Source organism: Ailuropoda melanoleuca, chromosome 7 (assembly GCF_002007445.2).
Source record: "Ailuropoda melanoleuca isolate Jingjing chromosome 7, ASM200744v2, whole genome shotgun sequence".
Taxonomy (NCBI): domain Eukaryota; kingdom Metazoa; phylum Chordata; class Mammalia; order Carnivora; family Ursidae; genus Ailuropoda; species Ailuropoda melanoleuca.
Genome location: NC_048224.1, coordinates 9949062 through 9970033, shown reverse-complemented (window position 1 = coordinate 9970033; position 20972 = coordinate 9949062). Strand labels below are relative to the sequence as shown.

The following is a 20972-nucleotide window of genomic DNA, read 5'->3' as shown; positions in this document are numbered from 1 at the left end:
GCTTTTTTGCCCCAATGTTTTCTCATTCACTTTTTCGTGAAGTATGGTCAGTTTTGCTTATCACTGTATTTACTTTTTAAAAGTCACTTAAAATTTCCTAGGTTAGTATTTAAGGTTTAATGAATGAGCTTGAATTCTTTTGAGATTCTCCAATAAAGTTTGTTTGCATTCAAAGGTAATGAATATCTTGATTATCAGTAGTGTGATCACTCTTCTTGCTGAAATCTTTGGAGGATTTGAAGGTCATAAAAAGCCTTACATGAGAAAGTACAGGAGCAAGAGAAGAGTAGCAGAGAGAAATACAGAGAACTGTGTAGGGGCTATGCCTTGAATTTTGAAGTTGTTTTTGCAAGGGTATATGTTTGTGGGGGAGATCATTACAATCGTTTTTGGGTTTCTTTCATCTAGTCAGGTCTCAGACCTCTGTTATACTGAATATCATGTTTTCTACCAGGGAAGGAGGAGAAAACATTAGCAAAGACGGGATTTTTGGCAATTATTTTTCCCTTCTGGTCCTAAAAAATGATACATACAGCTGCCTGATAGAATAGTTTCTTTTTTTATGTATAAGAAGGAGGAGATAGAGAACTACCTTAGAAACATGTTTAAAGCACATGATGAAAATGAAAGTTGTTTTTTTTTTTTTTTTTAAAAAACCTCTTAGAATCTATTTTCTTTGTGCCAGGTACCAGATGTTGATGTTGGCAGTGCTTAAGAGGGTCACAGGGCATTTAAAATCACTAGGCTGTGGGGAATAAAATTCCAGGTCTGTCGTGCTGAAGATTATTTAAAACTTGTGTTTACCTAGTGGTAACTAGTACAAAAGTACTTGTTCTATTTGAGCTCTTTTTAAATAGGTACCTTAGAAATACATGATCAATGAAATTGCTACAAAATAGATTTATGTTCCAATGGCTGTTCTTAGCCTTATCAAGCTCACTGGTTCCATTTGAGTCTCCATTTCTCGATGTGAAAAGCAGATTGCTTTCAACTTTGTTAGGCATGAATAGCCTTACATTTGAGCTATTTGTTTCATGTTAGAGGACACGGTTGTATACACATGCAGAAAGAATTCTATACCACATTTAGATGATATTTCCTTTGTATTCTCCAGAAGTGGAATTTTGAGAAGGAAACAGGACTTTATGCCCCTCTCTACATAGTCTCTTCTGGGTGAGCCGAAGTTCCTTTTCTCACTGATAAGATCGTACAGGAGGAATAAGTTTTTCTGGACCTTCTTAGGGTCCTTGACTGGGTCTGAAAATTAAACTGACAAAGACAGCCTAACAGGAGAAAAGTTACAAATTTATTTAATGTAAGTTTTATGTGATATGGAGACTTTTGTAAGAAATGAGGACCCAGAGAAACAGACGTGAATATTTTATGCTAGGTTTGATGAAGAGTATACAGTTGTGGAGGAAGATGATAGGGCAAGAGAATGAGGTAATTATAGTAAACCAGAGGAAACTTAGCAAGGCCTGTTAGGATTCTTCTCTGCATCCCTTTGTCTTTGGACATAGGGATACACCTTTCCTCTTGGTATGGGGAAGGCACCTTGCATGTGAAGGTTTTTGTCCTTCCCTTCCAGGGAAGAAGGGCCAGGGGAAGGTCAGGGTGACCTTCCAGCTTATGCCATTTACTTAAATTTCTTCAGCCTAAGATATTCGATATGCCAGCCTACTTTTTTTGGGGGGTAGTACATCCTGAACCCAGCTAGGATAATAGAATTAATAACTGCTATGCAAAATAAAGGGGGGGATTTTAGAAAATAGAGTTTGGAAAAATAAACCAGGTTTTCATAAGAGTACCTATTTATGCCATTATAGATTATTATTTCTTCTGGTTTGGTGGGTGTAACACTGGGAGGTATTAGATTGTGACCTTACTGAGCTTTTCCAAAGGATTTTTAAGTATTTTTTGCTGTAGTTGTATCATTAGCATTTTATTCAAGAAATTTGAATTTATTTATAAATGCAATGGAATTAAATTTTTCTAAGTTACATTTTCCTGTTCTTGTCTGAAGAAACTAGTTTCTTTTTCTGTAGAAAAGGAAATATTTTAATAGTCTAGCAGTCAGAAAAAAAATTGGAAGAAATTAGGCCAGTATGTCATCAGTTGTTGCCTCTGAGTACTGGGATTATGACTAATTTCTGTTTTGTTTTTTTTTAAGATTTATTTATTTTAGAGAGAGAGAGGGAGCATGGGTGGGAGGGGCAGAGGGAGAGGAAGAGAGAATCCAAACCTGACTCTGGCTGAGCGTGGAGCCCCATACTGGGCTCAGTCTCACGACCCTGAGATCACGACCTGAGCCAAAACCAAGAGTCAGGTGCTTAATTGACTGTGCCACTCAGGCACCCCTAATTTCTGTTTCTTTATGTTTTTCTACACTTTCAAGATTTTCTATAGCTAGAATATATTGCATAAACCAGAAAAAAGGAACATATATATTTTAGCAGATTTTGATATTCCTAAGGAGCTACACATTGCCTGTTCTAATTGCAGAACCTGGAACCTTGGTTCTATGCAATAAAAAACAAAGCCCTTTTGATGTTTATATCACTTTCAGAGCTATCTGCTGTTTTACTGGTAGTACATATATTCACAGACAACCTTCTCATGGGGTTTGCTGTTGCCAAAGGAAGCAATTGTGTTTAGGACTTAAATGACAGAAAGGGCAGACCATTGTCATTATTGCCACATGGTTCTTTACCTTCTACTTCCTATGTGAGTGTATTCTGTGGACACTGGTTTATTATATTTTTAATGCCCGTTTGGTGTATTTGTGCAGTGGAAATGAATTCACAAGACAGTGGGAGGAATCGTGGGATAATGTCACCCTTTCCTCTATCATATTTATATAGTTTAGTGGACAGTGCAAAATGAATACCTGCCTACAGAATGGATGCACTTAAGATTCCTTTATGATTCATAAAGTCCTTAGCTTAGTTTTGAGTGTTACTTCCAGTTGGGGGAATTTCTTTAGACCATAACACGCTACAGTTATTTGAAAAAATTGCATAGAAGATTGGTGTTTGAACCTAGAAGATTGCTATGTTACTTTTTAATGTGACCTTGGGGCTAGTACTTTTAACCTCTGAACTTTGTTGTCCTCATCTGTAAAATGGGGATAGTAATAATGCCTTCCATTAGAAGCCATTAGGGGACATGAAAGTCTTTTGTAAATCCATATACATTTCATTTATTGACTAAGCTACTCTTGGCAAACTACCTAAATTTGAATGGAGGTGATTTGGATCACATCCCTGAGTTCACAGCCTAGAGCTAAATTGCATTTGTCCATTCTGCTTAGAAGAGAGGAGGTCAAAGATGTATGGTTTTAATCTTATTTTTGTCAGAGGCTATGCCTACTCTAACCCCCATAGCTTCCATTAAAATATTCAAAAATAATTCATTTTCTTTTCCTAATTACTTGGCAGAAATTTAGAATTGAAAGAAACTAGTAACAACCAATCTTTCCTTCGTACTTCCAGATCAATGAAAGGGATTCTTGGGTTCTGGAGACCAAAGAAAAAATCAGCAGGAATGCTCAGGGTGAATTGATGGATTGCAGAGCCAGGCTGGTAATTACTTTCATTGAGCTAAAACATTAACTTAATACATGGAAGCAGAGTAGATGAAAATCAGGATTTGGATCTCTTCCCCCAGAGCCCCAGTGGATAGCCCACACTTTCTTTCTGGAGGCAGTCTTCTCTTTGGTGGGATAGCTCTCCTTTCTTTCCTGGGACTTGACATGGATTTTCATGCCCCACCCTGGTAGACCTTTAGTTTTGGTTGTCCTGGGCAACTGTTGATAAATATATATATATATTTTTTTAGGTCAGCCAGCTTTCACAATGTCAGGAAACCCCAGTTTCTCTAGAGTTTTCAGCTGGATACCAGATATTGACAGATTACGCTCATCTTGGGGTTCAAATTTCTAGAATTATGAAGCTTTAGCTTTTGGACTTCTGTGGCCAGTGAGGTTTCATTTTTATTTATTTTTTTTAAAGATTTATTTGAGAGAGGAAGAGAGAGAGCAGGAGCAGGAGGGACAGAGGGAGAGGAAGAGAGATTGTCAAGCAGACTCCACACTGAGTGAGGACCCCAATGCAGGGCTCGATCTCAGGACTGTGAGATCATGACCTGAGCTGAAACTAAGAGTCAGATGTTTAACCGACTGCACCACCCAGGCACCCCTGGGAGGTGTCACTTTTAAAGCTAACATGTGTTGATTGTTCATAACTTCCTAGTGTGCTATGCTATGAAAGATCGCGAGCCCATAATGAGATTTAGTGACATGATTATTTAGTGATATGTGTTTGCCCCCAAGGGGCACATATATATTTTCAAGTGATAGTCAAATCCATAGCACATGAGAGCTCATTTAATCTACAATGCTGTCAGCCCCAGTCCTTCTATTATACAGCAGAGAATTGTATATCTAGAGAGAAGAAACTATTTGCAGGTTATTAGAGTCAAGAATGGATTTGAACTCAAGTTTTCTGGGTTCAAGTTGCTTGTTACTTTATGGGGATAAGAAAAGTAGCTACCTTATGGGATTTAGAAAGAATTAAATCCAAAAAATCTATATTAGAAGTTAGGAACAGTGAGTGACATGGAATAAGACTTAAAAAATGAAAGCTATCATCACTGTCCTCTTCCTGTTTACTTTATATTATTGCTATCGTTACTACCACTGTTGTGCTTTATAAGGTAGTCAAACAGTTCTTTGGTGTGTGTCCTGTTGTTAGAAGCCCAGCTTTTGCTAATAAATTGAAGCAGGTACTCAATTTATCATGACCCTATTTAAAGAAAATTCCACAATGTTGGATGCTTTTGATTTCCATACAGACCCATGAAAGACATTGCCAGAAGATAATTGATAATTTGCAATCCTAATTTTGAGTTTTGTACATTTTGGGTGTATTAATGGGTTGGTAATATTTCTAACCTACGAAGCTTTTATCAAATGCAATTCTACTGAAGTACATCCTTTCAACAGCAGGGATTCTGTGGAATCATGATTCATGGCATGGCAGTCTTCCTATACTTCCTTGTTTCCGTAGATATCTACATGAAATATGTAATATTTCAAGTATTTAAGTTTCCTAATCTGTCAGTTGGAAGACTTTAGTTATGAAATATATTCTGATGTAATTATTTTTTTTGGGAAGATTTCATTTATTAGAGGGAGCACAAGTAGGGGAGCAGTAGAGGGAGAGGGAGAAGCAGTCTCCCTGCTGAGCAGGGAGCCCAACGTGGGGCTCGATCCCAGGACCCCAGGATCATGACCTGAACCCAAGGCAGACTCTTAACCAACTGAGCCAACGAGGTGCCCTCTGATGTAATTATTTAGAAGATCAGATTTTTGAGGAATTTCTAATGACATGGGAATATACTCACTATATATTAATTGAAAAGAAGTGGACACAAACTGTAAATAGTATGACCCTAACTTCGTGTCACATTAAAAGATCCATATAAAGAAGAAACGCTAGAAGGAAATGTACCAAATGCCTAATAGCGTTACCTATTCTCTGAGAAGATTAATAATAACTATTTTTTAAAATGTTTACAAATTATTTTTTTACTTTCTTTGAATTACCTGCAACTCAGTTCTTATACTTTATATGAATTATGTAAGAAGAAAGAAATTAAGTCAGTTGTGCCTTGGTAAGATAGTGATTGGTGAATGCTCTTTGTGTTATACTAGGTCTAACTCTGATGTGTTTGCATTCGGTCTCAGGCAGTGTAGTTTAGTAGAAGAGTGTGGGCCTTGGAGTCAGGTTGGTTTGGGTTTCCAGCCCAATGCCTTCACTTAAGAGCTTTGGGACGAGGCACATTGCCTCTCTGAGCCTTAGTTGTCATTAAACTAGGATGCCATCTCCTTTGCAGGGCTTCTTAATTCTGAAAGCAGCTTGCTCTGAGAGGTGTGCAGTAAATATTTGTTCCTTTTCTCCTCCCAACCATTACTTTTAACCTCCCAACCCCCACCCCAAATTCCACAAGGATCCAATTCAGGGAATAAAGGAGCTTGGAAAAAATTTTTAGTGTCATACTAATATTTTTAGTGGTTTGCCTTTTCAATCATCTTTTTACTGTAAGTCTCACATCCTTGGGAACCAAACTCATGACAATCAGGAAGTGTCTTACTTCAAAGGATAAGAAAACTGAGCAAACCAAAATCATGATGTGCCCTCTGGAGCAGTGTGTGAGCTTGCTTCTGCTCTAGAATCGTCCTGGGAATGTTGAGTAACAGCATCACCATCCACTTCTCCCTGGCAGTGATGTGGAGGGTGTGGGGAGGACTCTGGGGCTGAGGTAGGGTTTATAATTGCAGGGCCGTCTGGCCTTCTCTGAGCATTCTTTTCCCTTCCAGGATTTCTGTAATTGTCATCATATGGCTCAGTCTCCCAAATGTTTCTGCTATTGCAATGACTTTTGGAGTGTGTGTGTGTGTGTGTGTGTGTGTGTGTGTGTGTGTGTTTTCTTTTTTCTTTCTTTTCTTTTCTTTCCTTCTTTTTTTTTAAAAGCCAGAATTAGTTTGTGTCTGTTCTGTGGTATATAGATGCATGCAGATCATGCATTCAGGAATACAAAGAAACCAGTCAGATCATCTTCTCTTGAGCCTTACCAGTTTCTTTGTTGATTCTTTTCCACCTGCACTGCTTTAAAGGGGGAAAAAAAAAGTGAGGGAAGATGCAGGCAGTAGTCCTACTTTCAACTATAGTCAGCTGACCTTTTGGTCTCATTACTTTTGGGGACTTTTATAGAGCTTGCATCTTTTTTGGGTCTACTAAAGGCCTCAGGGAGGTTGAGAGTTGGTTAGTGGGTGAACCCTGTGAGGAATGATTCAAAGTCTTGGACCCTGCCTGGGCATGGAAGAGAAGGGGGCATGTGAGACAGACCCTGAATTTCATCTGATAAATTTGAATGACAGAAATTACATTAGTTGGCAAGACAAGTATTAAGGTGGAAAGAACAACCCAAAAGCCCAGAGGAAAAGACGAGATGTGTTCAAGGAGGAGTATGTGATGCTGTTTAGTTTAAAAATGAGAAAAGTTTCGGGGCACCTGGCTGGCTCAGTAGGGCATGTGACTGTCTATCTCAGTGTCGTGAGTTCAAGCTCCCTATTGGGTATAGAGCCTACTTTAAGAAAAAGTGGGGGTGCCTGGCTGGCTCAGTAGGTGGGTGGAGCATGCAACTCTTGATCTTGAGGTTGTAATAAGCCCCACGTTCGGTGTAGTTTACTTAAAAAATAAAATCTTTAAAAAATATGAGAAAAGTTTCATAAATTTTTATTCATACTTTGAGTAAGGGTCAGCCTAATGATTCCAATTTTAGGATGAATGCTGTCTGTAAAGATAGAGAAGGAATAGCCTGTGCCCTCAAAAGACTGTTGGATTCTGAGTTTTTCAAGGTAATTGGAATTTTCCTTCAACCTAAGTCTATAACTGAAAATCCAAATACAGGAATATCTTGCATGGGGATATTTTTTATCAGATAATCTCTTATAATTTGACCTTCACTACTTTCCTAGGAAGGCAAAAATTGTCTAAAGGAAAAGACAGCTAATTAAAAAAAAAATGGAACGATTGACACATCTAGCCCCATATGTTTTCCCACCCCCTCATTCCCTAAGCAGAGACTGAGTAGAAAGGTGAGGTTGGATAGGATTGCTCAACTGGATCGTATTGGGAAATGTAAATTTGGAAAGAACTGACACAGTTTCTTCTGATTCATGTTGGCTGAGAAATTGTGCTTTTTAAAAGCCACTTTGCTTTGCTGGCTCTTACTCATCTAACTAGGAAAATAGTTCATTGCATTCTGGTGCCCGTGTTGTCTAATGTTGGAGTGTTCTGTAAACTCACAGAGAATCAGATCTAGATAGTGATGTTAAGTGTTGACTTCTTGACATAAAACTGCCCTTTTGGGGCGCCTGGGTGGCACAGCGGTTAAGCGTCTGCCTTCGGCTCAGGGCGTGATCCCGGCGTTGTGGGATCGAGCCCCACATCAGGCTCCTTCGCTGTGAGCCTGCTTCTTCCTCTCCCACTCCCCCTGCTTGTGTTCCCTCTCTTGCTGGCTGTCTCTGTCTCTGTTGAATAAATAAATAAAAAAATAAATAAATAAAACTGCCCTTTTACAGATGTCATATGAATCTTTAAGAACGATTGAGGTCAACACTGATGTCTATGCTAAGAACCATCCCACCTCTCTCTTTGCAAGTGTCTGGGGGTGGGGAGTGGGAAGAGGAAAGCCATTGATCTTAGCAGTAATAGGAGGTAGCTCATGATTAATATAAGAAAAGTCAAGTCATGATGTTTTTATTTACCTTGGCAGTGATTGGTCTAAGATTGGGCATGTGACTAAGTTCTGTCCAGTACTTTGTAAGAGGAAGTCTGCTGGGAGAGGGTAGTGAAAGTCTCCCATTTGGAATGAAAGACAAATGATGGCTTGGAATTTGGCTGTGATGCTTCCCGGGGCAGTGGACAAACATGAGGATGGACACTAAGATAGGGAAGGCAGAGCTGGTGTCGTTGACATGCTCACTATGTACTTGTTCTGTGAGAGAACTAGTTACTTAAGGTCCTAGCAACTGGATTTTCTGTTACCTGGGGCCAACCTAATTTCTGTCTAATAAAATGCTTGTTTGCTTTAATCATGCTCCTTTTATTATTTTTCTTTCAGATTTGTGAAGTAGTTCTTAAAATCTGTAAGTCACACAACCCACTATATAGCATTTAAAGTGTTTTCTGTTTCAGGACATAAAAGACAAATACTCTTTTTTGGTGGGATTGGAAACTAAACTGCCCCTTCCCAAAGCAGGTCCACCTCTGCCAGTGACGTCTTCTTGTTGACCATCTCGTTTCACCAGTGACGGAACCTTGGTGAAGGTGTGATGGGACAAACATGTTTGCGTTTGGTTTGTATTAATTTATTTTGTTTCTGTTCTTTGTAAATTGGGTATTCTTTTTGCTTAGCGACTTTTTTCTGCTGTGGGTTGTTAGGATTGATAGTAAGAGAAAAAAGAGGTGTTGGGTATTGTCTAAAAATACATTGTATTGTTAGAGTAGTTATTCAGTTTTTATATTCCTTTGGGCTATAAGGTTTATTTGATGTCTGTCTTTGTCGACAGTCCTGTTGTTATACTTAAGCCCCCTCTTGCTGTATATTTTACCATTCAGTAAAGAGAACTCACTTTATTTCCTAAGATGAATTATAATTAGGACTGCTTGGTACTGAGACTCTTTCTCACTTAATACCCCTAATGAGATACAAATGTTCTAAATGTGTCCTTCTGAATGGATTATATTTTGAGAGGAATCTACTTATTTTAGTTAACTAATCCCTTTGCTTTCGTATCATACATCCTTATTAGGCTCTCATGTTTCTTTTCCATATGGAATTCCTTGTGAAACCAGACCTTAGCAAACAGTGTTATTAACTTTCAGGGTCAGCGTTACTGAAAATGTCAATGAAATTTGTTGGTTCTACATATCTTGTTTTTATGGCACTCTCGCTTTTTTATACACTCATGATAAATATAATTCCTTCATTATTCTTGCAAAATGAATTTTGTTTCTTAGTTCTTTCTTGGTATTTAAGGCTTCTACTCACTAGCATAAAATAATTGAAGATACTTGAACTCCCCTGCCTACTTTTTGGCTCCTTTTATAATTCTGCTTAGCTCCTTAGATCTCTGGACATTGTGCATCTTTGTTCTTTTGCCAGTAACCCGAAAATGTCCCAATAGAACTGGTTCCTGTATTGAGTCATAGTGAATTAGGTTTGTCCAATTTCTAGGAGTCAGTGTTTTACCCTTTTCAATGACTGTGTCCTTCTGTGGTCTAGAAAGCAGACAAGTTAGGGAAGAAGTTCTGAAGAACTTGAACTATAGAGTTACACTTTTTGAGTTCAAATACAGGCTCCACTGCTTACTATTTGCATGCCTTTGGACAAGTTATCTGACTTCTCAGTGAGTGCTTTAGTATTCTTCTGTAAAATGGAGCCTATAATGCTACTTACCTTGTAGGTTGTTACGAGACTTGTATGAGAAAATTAAATGAAAACTCTTATAATAGTGCTTGGTGCATACTAAGTGTACCCTTGATGTGATGGTATCTGGTTGAAGTTTTCAAAGTGCACCTTCAAGTCTGTTTCTTCTTTAGAGTCTTCACAATGCCGTGTGAAGAAGGAACTGTTATTAAACTTAGGGGAAGTCATAGAGACACAGTGTCAGTATATAACTTTGTTACTGGTAACAGAGTTTGCATTATAATTTCTTTCCTCTAATTTGTTGTACTTGCCTTTGAATTGAGTTGTTAGGAAGTTGCCTTGATTTTGTGATGCTATAAGCTAGAAGGTGTAGTTGGGAAGGGCATAAATTCCTATTCCTTAAATCTGGCCCAGGGGTGAGCCCTTTCATTAATTCTAAAATTATTTATTTATTAAATATAAATAATTCTTTGTTTGCATGGTTCCCATATGCACAATTTTCAGTTATTATAGTTAATTAAGTAACATCAGTTTCCCAAAGACACAGTTTAAATTTCATTTATATGTTAACTGTGAGTAATTTTATAAAGTCCAACTAGCACACCCTGTTATTTGGTCCTGAACAGACAGCAAAACATATAGCCATGTTGCTTCTTGTCTCATTATAACATTTCATAAAAATGGTTAATGCAAAGGGAATTGGCTGAAGAAGATCAAAGTTGCAGCAAAGAAAAGTGATAATGCTGGAAATGAAATTTAAACCACTTGTAAAGAGAATTCTGGAAAAAATAGCTGACCACGGGAATGTCAACACTGTCACTGTTGTAGACATTCTGTACATGGCAGCCAGAGGACTGAGCAAAGGTAATTTATCACAAAGTAGGAAGGTGGTTGTGACTAAAAGGATGAAGGTCCAGCAGAGGAAAGGATACTGGCAAAAAACTTCACGTTAAAGGAACTCCTCAGAGGGATACTGAAAGACAGTAAAACACAGGGGATAAAATGTTGGAGGCTAGTCTGAACTGAGGAGTATACCAGTTCACCAAGGTATCAAAAGATGCTCATTTGGTATTTTAGATTATACAGTGAGAAGACGGCATTATGAATGAATCTTGATTTTTTTAATAAAAGAAGAAAACACATATGTCAAAATTTTGAATATTTAAAATTACAATATCTAAATAAATGCTTTTTCCATTTTCCTATCCATATATAACTGATACTTTTTAATGTTTTGACAAAAAAGGTTAGAGGTTGTAGAAAGATCATAATTTTCCTATTGATTATTAAGATTGCTTTGCATGGTTTCAGTCTGTGGCTGTGCAGCAAGGGCTGCCTATATTTTTTGAGCCAAGAGGGCACTCTTAAAAGTGGTGGGGATACAAGGATGCCTTATGAAATGTTTATTCCAATACAGCTTTTGGTGTCTGCCATGTGCCAGGCTGCATACACACATGTGAATAAAAAGTAGTCATTTTTCCCAAAGAATTCACATTTCAGTTGACTGATGAAAGACCAGATTATTTTGTCACAATGTATGCCTATAATACATACACATTTCTTTGAATGCAGTCACAGGGAAATTTCAGGCATTATGAAAGCCTAGAGGAAGGGCATCTAGCTTATTAGCTTGGGAATTTGAGGGGTGGGAGAGACAGGGAGACAGCCTGGAGGACTTAGGAGTTAATAGAGAAAAGCTGTGTTAAAGAGTGAGCCAGTGGTGAGAAGCTTGTGCATGGAGAGTGCAGGACATTTGAAAAAGTTGATTTCTGCTGGAATGTGGAGGACAAGATGGGACAGATCAACAGTGCCATGGAACCTGTAGGCAATGGAGGAGTCCTTGATGTTTTCCCCAATTTTTTTTATATTAAGGTAGAATTTATATAGAGTCAAATGGACCCATTTTAGTGTATAGTTTGATGTGTTTGTTATAAGGCCCATAACCACCAGCAGAACATTTATATCACCCCTTAAGTGCTCCTGAGTGACTAACCACTCCTCCCACCCCCAGCCCTGGTAACCACTGATTTGTTTTCTGCCCCTATGCAGTTATGCCTTTTCCAGAATGTCATATCAATGTGATTATATAGTATGTAAACTTTTAAATCTGATTTCTTTCTCTTAGTATAATACTGTTGAGATTCATCCATGTTATTGCATGTAAAAAGTCTTTGGGTTATAAGCAGGAAATTTTTCTGAGATTTGATTGGGGGATGGATTTGAGAGGACCAAGAATAGAGGCAGTTACTCCAAGTTAGTGAGGTGCTAATGGAGGAGAGTTGCAAAGGTGAGGCTCGGTTTGAGAAGTGCGTGGGAGGTGGAGCTGGTCTCAGCTGAGGTTGGGAACACAGGAGTGACAACAGATGGGGAAGAGGAGACCCTGTATGTTGGATGTGTTGAGTGTGTATGTTGAGGGTGTGAGTGTGGGATTACCTTGAGGTGAAACCCAGAAGGAGGTGGGCATGTGAGGAAATTGATTTCCTTCCTCTATTATTCTCGGGTCTTTGCCAGAATCCAGGTTGCTTAAACATTGACCTTGCTCGATGAAAGGGTTCCCTTTTTTGTTCATCCTACCACATCATCAGGATAAATTTGCTCCCAGGCCTTCCTTTGGCCTATTGCACTGTTGTTGAATAATCTTGTCATTTTTTAGAAGAATGTCTTCACCAAATAGTATCAAATAACTCTGTTTATCTGCATTTACCCCTTGTTTTCCGTAGATGACAGTATAAATATTAATGTTTCTGGAGAAACTGTGGTCCTTGGAACTGGATATCAGAGTTCAGTATCATGAACCAGCCACAGGTCAGGGATTCTCTTTTGTTCTCTTTTCCACCAAAAGATGTTCTCTTGAACCATGTTTTTGTAGGGTACTACATTTGAACCTTATGGGCTGGAAGTAGTGATGAAGGAACACAGTGTTATCTATATTTAAGGTGCGGCTGACCGACTCATCTTCTGTGCAAGCTCTGTTTCAGTGATGATCCTCAGGCTGGATCCAGGCTAATGGGAGAATTCTGTGTTTCATTACTGTCTTCATCTGGCCTGGGAAGGGGAGAGCCCTGGAAAGTGGTGGGCAGTTATTTGCCCCACTGATGAAGAACTTTTCAGAAAGGTGATTTACCACACAGAGGCCTGTACCCGAAAAGTATTGCGTACAAAATTGGCTCATGGCCGTAATTGCAACTAACACAACATTGTGTAGTCAGGACAGCTCCATAAGGTAGATGATATTTTTTTTTTTTCCATCTCTTACATGTGGGGAAACCGAAGTACAGAGAGGTCAACTAACTTTCCCAGAGTCAGACAGCTAGTTCTGGTAGAGCTGGAATGCAAACCCAAGCTATGTGGCTCCAGAGTCCATACTCTTCTATGTACACCATGCTGTCCTTAGAGTTCTAGAATGCTACCATGGGAAGGACTCACAGGAATTTTTTTTTTTCCCCTCACTCTTCATTTTATAGTTAAGAGCAATGAAGTCTAGAGAGGCTCTGATAACTCACTCAGGATCACAGAGAGATGGCGGAGGCAGAGCTGGTTACGGGCTCTCCCCACTCTTGCAAATTTTATACCTTTGTCTTGGTTGCTTGTCAGTTTTGAATCCATGAAGAATAACACTGAAGTAGGCAGACTGGCGCAGTTGGTGTTTAATTCCATCCTTTTCCTTGGCCTCCGCTCTCCCTTGCCTGGGAATGTACTAATTGGCTCTCTTCCCATCCCCTTTGTTACTTTATTATTCCCAAGGGAGCCTGGAATCACCATTACTGTTTTCGAGCCTGTCCTGTTTGATCATTGTCCGATCTTTGCTCTTTCCAGTCTCATTGCAGTAGCAGTTGGGGAGGGGAGAAGCTGTCCAACTAGCTGGGTGAGAGTTGAGTGTGGGGATGGGAGAGGGGGAGGGGACTCTTACAGGATTGAGATTATTACACTGAAGATCAAAGACCTTCCCTTAAGGGTGCTGCCCTTTGTGATTTTGCTCTTCCTGCTTCACCCATACCTACCAGAGTTTGCCCCTCCACATTTGGGGCAGGGCATCTCCCCCTCCGCAGTTGGAATTCAGAGCTAGAAAGACAGTGCCAATGAATTTGCTTGCCCCAAGCACTTATTCACGTGGAACAGGGCATCTAGGATAGAAAAGGGAGCCATTGCCTTAACAGCTTACATTTCATATTTGTTTTAATTTTATTTTGAGGAGCCACGTTTGGGGGAACAAATTAATTTTCTTTAACACTTGTTAATCTTTCTTTTACAAAAAGTCCCTCGTGTAAGCTTATTCAAATAGAGACTGATGTTTTTCTTCTGTTTCCTCCTTTTTCCCTCCCTTCCTTCCTTCCTCCCTTGTATAGTAGGTCTTTGTATGTAAAAATTTAACTCCCAATCTCATCTCTTCCACCCAGAATGAAGTCGAATATTAATGCATTATGGTCACCATTCTCCAGTGACTTACTCTTTCTCCACAATCTCTATAATTAAAAATGTCCTTCTCAATTTCAACTCAAAATACCTGAAAAGACTCCATGTTTACTTAAGAGAAAGCAAATTTCCCCAGGTAAGTTCCCATACGTTTTCTGTAAAAACTGGCACACACTTCCTTTGTATTTTACCCCTGTCCAATGAGATCCTTATAAGAGTAATCAGCCAGTTTAAGCCACTCATCTCTTTTTGCCTGCATTTTCTTGGGCAACCTTAACTATTTTGGTGCTGTGCAGGAAAGTTTGCCTCTTCCGATTACACAGAAGTGCCAGATTTCCTGAGATTGCCGCCTTCCATTCAGTTTCCTCAGATGGCCATTGAGTCCTAGGGCTGTTCTTCTGCTTAGAGGCGAGTTTCCCTTCAAGGCCCTGGGAAGGGCCCCAGCAAATGTGTTCACATGGTCATTTCTTTTTGTGAAGTTTACATATATTTTTGTGTTCTTTCTCTTCAAGAGGGTCTTTGAAAGCATGTAAGCTTTAGGTCTTACTTAACCTGAATCTGTTCTTGAGTAGTTCCCTTCAAGAAATACGGAGCAAGAGCTCTATTACTTTAATTAGTCACCTGATCAGGTTACCTTCTCTGTGGCCTTCCAGTTCTTTTAATTCTTCTAATTCTGGTCTCTGAAAATGGGGAACAGCTGTTCATCCACAGTGTCCATCAGGAGGTAAAAGCCCCAACAAAAACTTTGCCAGTGAGATACTTTAAGGCTTAGACAGTTGAGTTTTACATTGTAATGGACACAGATTTGCTTAGGGGAGAGTTGTGTTGGGAAAACGTGAGTTTAAGGTTCTAGTTCTTTCTCTAATATACAAGCACATGTCCTTTTCAGGAAAATACACTGGAAGCTGTCTCTGTGAATGCACTGTAATGTCAGTTTGTACACAGGAACCTTAACCAAGCTCTAGAAGTGCCCATTGTTCTTTGGGTCACACAGGCTCAGATACCTGAGTGACCATTTTCTTCCTAGTTCTTCTCCCTCTGCATTTGCTGACAAATCCTGAAGGCATTTGTTTTAGTTTGCATCGTCTCTTAGAAGTGTCCTTTCTTTAAAAAAAAAAAAAAAAAAAAAAGTCTTACGATTACTGGGGAGTCAAATGGGGGTGGTGGTTTATAAAGTGAATTCATATCACTCCTTTACTCTTTTTTTTTTTTTTAAAGATTTTATTTATTTATTTGACAGAGAGCTCACAAGCAGGATGAGCAACAGGCAGAGGGAGAAGCAGGCTCCCCCACTGAGTAGGAAGCCTGATGTGGGTCCTGATGCTAGGACCCCGAGATCATGACCTGAGCCCAAGGCAGATGCCCAACCGACTGAGCCACCCAGGAGCCCCTCCTTTACTCCTTTTCAATCTTACTACCTACTACAAGCTGGCTACGGTAATTTGGCCAATTACCCTCAGACTCCTTCCAGGCACTGACTCATTGGCACTGGAGGCTTTTAAAAGTACTAGACTTTCTCACTGCTCAGCTCTCAAACTTCATTGCGGACCCTCTCTGGCCAGAATAAGCCCTTCCTTCTGTGTTCAGTGTTCTCTGTAAGAATAGGTGAGCTTATTTTTTCATCTCCATCTCTTCCTGACAGTCTTTTTTGTATTGTGTCCCAGGTATGCCTCCTATTTTGCAGTCTTTTCCTTAAGGCACCTACTACCTGCTTTGTACCTTGTGGGACAATTACTTGTCTGTTTGTGTAATGCTCCAGACTAGATTTTTTAAAAAATTCTTGAAAGTGCTTTGTCTTATTTATTTTCAGTGGTGGTAGGTGTCCCAAGTACTGAGTGAAAAAGTAGCATCAGATTATTACAAATACCTTTGGGAACAACCCAGTCAGCACAGTGAACCCTCATAATCTGTGTTCCCCACCACACTGTGAGCGACTCTAGAACGGGGGCTATGCTCTTCGAATCTCCAGTGTTGGAACAGTGCAGCAGCAAGGTCTCTAGGACTAAAAAGATATTCACATTTGTTTCTTCTTCCTGTGATGCTTTCCTCCATTCTTTAAATAGGATTTTTTTTCTTGTTTTAACCAAGAATTTTGAATTTGTGTCAGACTTACTGGAAAAAGAAAATTGACTGCTATTTTACTACTAGTTGAGGTGTCACTAATCACGTTGTGTTTGAAATTTTAAATTAAAAAAAAATCTTCCAATGTTTTTATGCATCAAAAAAACTTAAAAATTTAAATGAATATTAAAATTTGTATTGGAAAATTACCAGTGTACCTTTAGCTAATTGGGTGGTTGCATAACCAAGGTTAGTGATGATCCAGTTTTAACATGGCCTTGATTTTTTTATTTGAACTACTTTCTTTAACATTTCTAGACCTCCCTGAAGGAAGATTGAATATAGCAGTATTGTAAATAAAGTAGAGGTTTAATTTGTGAATTCTTAATTCAAGTTTGTTGTATAGCTATTATGATCAAGTGCCAAGTAAATAATACGGAGTAGTGCATATTGTTCGAAGCTTTTATCAGCTCTTCCCAAATAGATCTTAAACCTAAATCGGTATTAAACGTGTCTTAGTGGTGCCTGGCTGGCTCAGTAGAGCACGCTACTCTTTATCTCAAGGTTGAGTTCAAGCCCCATCTTGGGCATACAGCTTACTTTAAAAAAGAAAAGTATCCTAAATGGTATAATTATTTCATAGGCAACCTGAATTTTGGGTAAATTTTTTTCTTGAACCCTGTAATATGCAGAAGAGTAAGCTTAAATATAACATAAGCGTAAGTCATTATGATTTACATAATTTATCTCTTCAACATAAATATTGTACTCATATGGTAAAATTGCTGTCCTAGAAATCGGATTTTGATTGAATATTTGTAAGACTGGAGGAGGTTTTAGGGTCATGTTTGTTAGATTTAATTTGAATGGTAAGTTAAGATTTATGGTGAACAGTGTACAAAATGTTTTATTTACTTTTTCAAAGCTTATGAATAGAAAAACAACATCTGAATCTGATCTTTGGGAAGCAAGTTTAGGAAATACGGTATAATTCTATTTTAATTGTTTCCCTTAATTGCACCTTATTTCTGTTTATTTGCAAATGGTGTATTCAGTACATTAACATATTTAATACCCTGTGATTGGATATATTTAACTTTCTACTAGACTCATGCTTTCACATTTTCAGACTCTGTAAACAGGAGCACATAAGACCTGTCTTCTGTTTATATTACTGAACAATTTACACTCTGATGCTTTCATGACATGAAACACACACCCCTAGTTTACTTAGAGTAAATACTTGTAACAATTAGGTATACTTAGCTTCTGTAACAGAATGTTTACTTCTTAATTCATCCATTAATACATAAGTTTTTTTTTCAAAATTATTTATCAAGCTCATACAATATGCTACAAAGTATAGTTGATGTAGTGGTAAACAAAACAGAAACATTTCTTTCTTGCCCTCATAGCATCTTAGAGTCTGGTAGGGGAGAAAAATATGAAACCAGGCAACCATAGTATCTTGGGATAAATGCTGTGGAATGCTAAGCCCAAGGTTCCATCAGCACATGCAGTGCCAGAGACTTCTAGAGTAAGTGACACCTCTGCCTCTTCATTCTTCAGAGTTATTCCGGTGAAGTGATGGGTTCTAGGAAGTGTGGCTAAAAATGTTCCTGGCACCAGGAACAACACTGGTAAAAGCCCAGAGTAAAGAGAAAACTCGACATGTTGAAAGACTAGTATATTAAAACTGTAGGCAAGTAAAACTCATAATCAGAGCTCTCATTTTGGATCAGAATATTTTTCTTCCTCAGTTTACTTTGATGAGAAGATGAGAAGTAACTACAAATTTGTTGTTTGATTCCTGCCCCCTCATAAGAGAAATACTCAATTTATTTTAGAAAATTTGAATTGTCTGTAATTAACAAATATTTAAAATCACTCATAATTTTAACACCTAGGGATAACCTTACTTGTGATTTTGTAACTAACCTTACTGATTTTTTCCAGTGCATCTTTAATTTTATAAAATTGAGATGATACTGAAAATACTATTTTGTAACTGACATTTTGAACTTAATATAAAAGTTACAATTGTTTTCATAACCTTGGGGGGGGGTCCTTGTTAAATATGAATAGTAATGGCCATATAGTATTCTGTCATGAGCCACTATTTATTTATAGAACCCCCAAGGTTGTTTCCAACTTTTTGCTGTTTAAATATTGCTGCAATTAATGTATTTGTATTTAAAATTTTAAACCCTTCTATATTTCCCTAGGGTAATAAAAAGGTATGTCCTTTCTACTGTGCCCCTGCTTTTTTTTTTTTTTTTTGTATATATAAACTGCTTGTTTACTGTTACCACCTCTGAAAATCAGTCCAGCCCTGATGACATGAAGTCTTGAATCTAGATCTTCAGATCTTTGGCCTTTAGACCAGTAGTTTCCCAGATATCTGCTTGAAGAACAAATTTGGAAATGAATCCCATTACATTTATATAAATAAAAGCATAAGTTGAACTCGATGTTATATTGTTGGGCATGAAATGTAAGGCTAGTGTTGTTACACCCAGTTTTTTTAAGAGTACCCACATGTCTCTAGAAATGATTTATCTGGGGAATTTTTTTTTAATAGCGGAATTAAATCTTTTATAGGGAATGTTCTGTAATTGTATGATTAAATAACCTTTCTGTCAGTGACTTGGAATATTATCTTAGTGTATAAATACCTCTGTGGAGTTAAAAATCAAAAGAAAAATGAACGTGTTTCTTGGGTAAGCATTTTTTCTTATAGATGTTGAAAGGATTGTTTTGCATAGAACCATATGGAAGATCCTAACATTAAGAACCGCTGGCTTAGAGGGGTTTTATTTTTTGTAGATTTTGTGCTGTTTCAGGGCTGAAATCCCGTGTCCACCTTAGTGCCGAGCACATCATACTCAATAAATATTGCCCAAAAAACACTTAAAAAATAACAGCTGTATTTAGCTACGAGTCACCTACTATCAATTTACCTATTTATGGAGTGTTTATTGGTTTCAGTGGTTTTTAGTGTATTCAGAATTGTGTAACCATTACAATTTTAGAACATTTTTGTCACCTCAGAAAGACATGTATACCCTTCAGCTATCATCCCCAATACTGCCATCCCCCTGCAGCTGTAGGCAACCACTGATCTATTTTATGTCTCTGGATTTGCCTATTCTGGATATTTCATACAAATGGAATCATACTGTATGTGGCATTCTAGACTCGCTTGTATAGTATTTTCAAGATTTACCCATGTTTTACTATGTATCAGTATTTCATCTTTTTTTTTTTGCCAAATAATACTCTGTTGTGTGTATAAATCACATTTTTGTTTATCCATCTTCCAGTTGATGGAAGAGACACTTTTTAATATTTAAATGCATGTGGGTAGGTTTGTATTACAAAGGCAAAAAGTAAGGAAGAAGTGAAGTTGTAAGATTCCAAATTGGAGATGCCTTCAAAGATTGTTAGTGGTGAAGTTATATATAAGTTTAGAATTAAGTTTGTATGGTCGTTGGGTCAAAAGGAAGAATATCATCACATCAATCAGGACATCTTGTCAGTTCTGTCTCTTGACTACTTCTTAAATTTGCTCTCTTCTCCTTACCTCTGGTAATTTATTTCAGCTACAGCTTCTGTTTGGTCATTGCATTACCACTGTCCTGCCCTACAGCAGGCTAAAGGAGCATTTCTAAAGTCATTTTCTCTCAGGAGTCAGAAATCCTTAACACAGCCTGCAAGCCTGCCTCACATCAATCAGACCTTACTGCCTTTCCTCCTCCTCCCTTTCTATTCTATATTTATTTTGTATTTAAGAGGGATAATGGAGTTCTTTCTGAAGTTATTGTTTGAGCCCCTAAATTTCAGCTTGTACTACTTCAAGAACTATGTGTGAAGAATCCCTTTTGGAGCCTGGTGTAGCAGAAAGAGCTCATGAGCTCTGGGATCCACTGAGCATCAGAAACATACTTGTTTCCTTTAAGCCTTTTACCTGCAAAATAGAGGTAATACTTTGCAAGTTGTTAGGAAGATTAAGGGAGATATTATGGGAAAGTATATGGCATATAGAATGTGCCTAATAAACTATGTCCTTTCTACTTTTCATTTAGATTATTGTTAGAATGTAGTGGTTTTGATACTCCCCCCTTTTTTGCTGACTATAGAGGCATGTATTATTATGGTTGCCTATAATTTAGAGGTTTTTTTTTTCCATCCAAAGTTTGTATCTTTGTCTCAGAATTCTGTTTTTGTGAAGTCTCTGGAATTTTATTACTGCTCTAATATCTTTGCCTAACAGCAGTACTTACATGCATCCCTGCCTTTAAGAAGGCAATTATTTATTGTCTCTTTTCCCCTAAAACATTTGTGTGTCTGTATTTTTTATATTTCCACGTTATGAAAGTAATTATTGTTCATTTATAAACAAGAAAATTCAGAAAATAGAGATAAAATTTAGTTGCAGACAGATCACCTGCTCTGGTGTCCATTGTGATTAATGATTTTCCAGTCTGTTCTATGCGTGTATA

At 38.0% G+C, this 20972-nt stretch overlaps 1 protein-coding gene across 8 annotated transcripts in view; it reads left to right on the top strand.

Moving 5' to 3' along the window:
* BNC2 (basonuclin 2) overlaps positions 1 to 20972 on the top strand; it is a 417234-nt gene that overhangs the window by 66865 nt on the left and 329397 nt on the right. Inside the window, exon 2 of one of the 8 annotated variants that reach the window (XM_034663945.1) lies at positions 8827 to 8923. The exons of 6 other annotated variants lie outside the window; for them this stretch is intronic. In XM_034663945.1, the coding sequence (XP_034519836.1) occupies positions 8900 to 8923 (24 nt within the window). In that variant the 5' untranslated portion in view covers positions 8827 to 8899. Of the gene's footprint in view, positions 1 to 8826; positions 8924 to 14390; positions 14546 to 20972 lie in introns of those variants that run through there. One more of the 8 variants, XM_034663942.1, reaches the window with a different exon arrangement.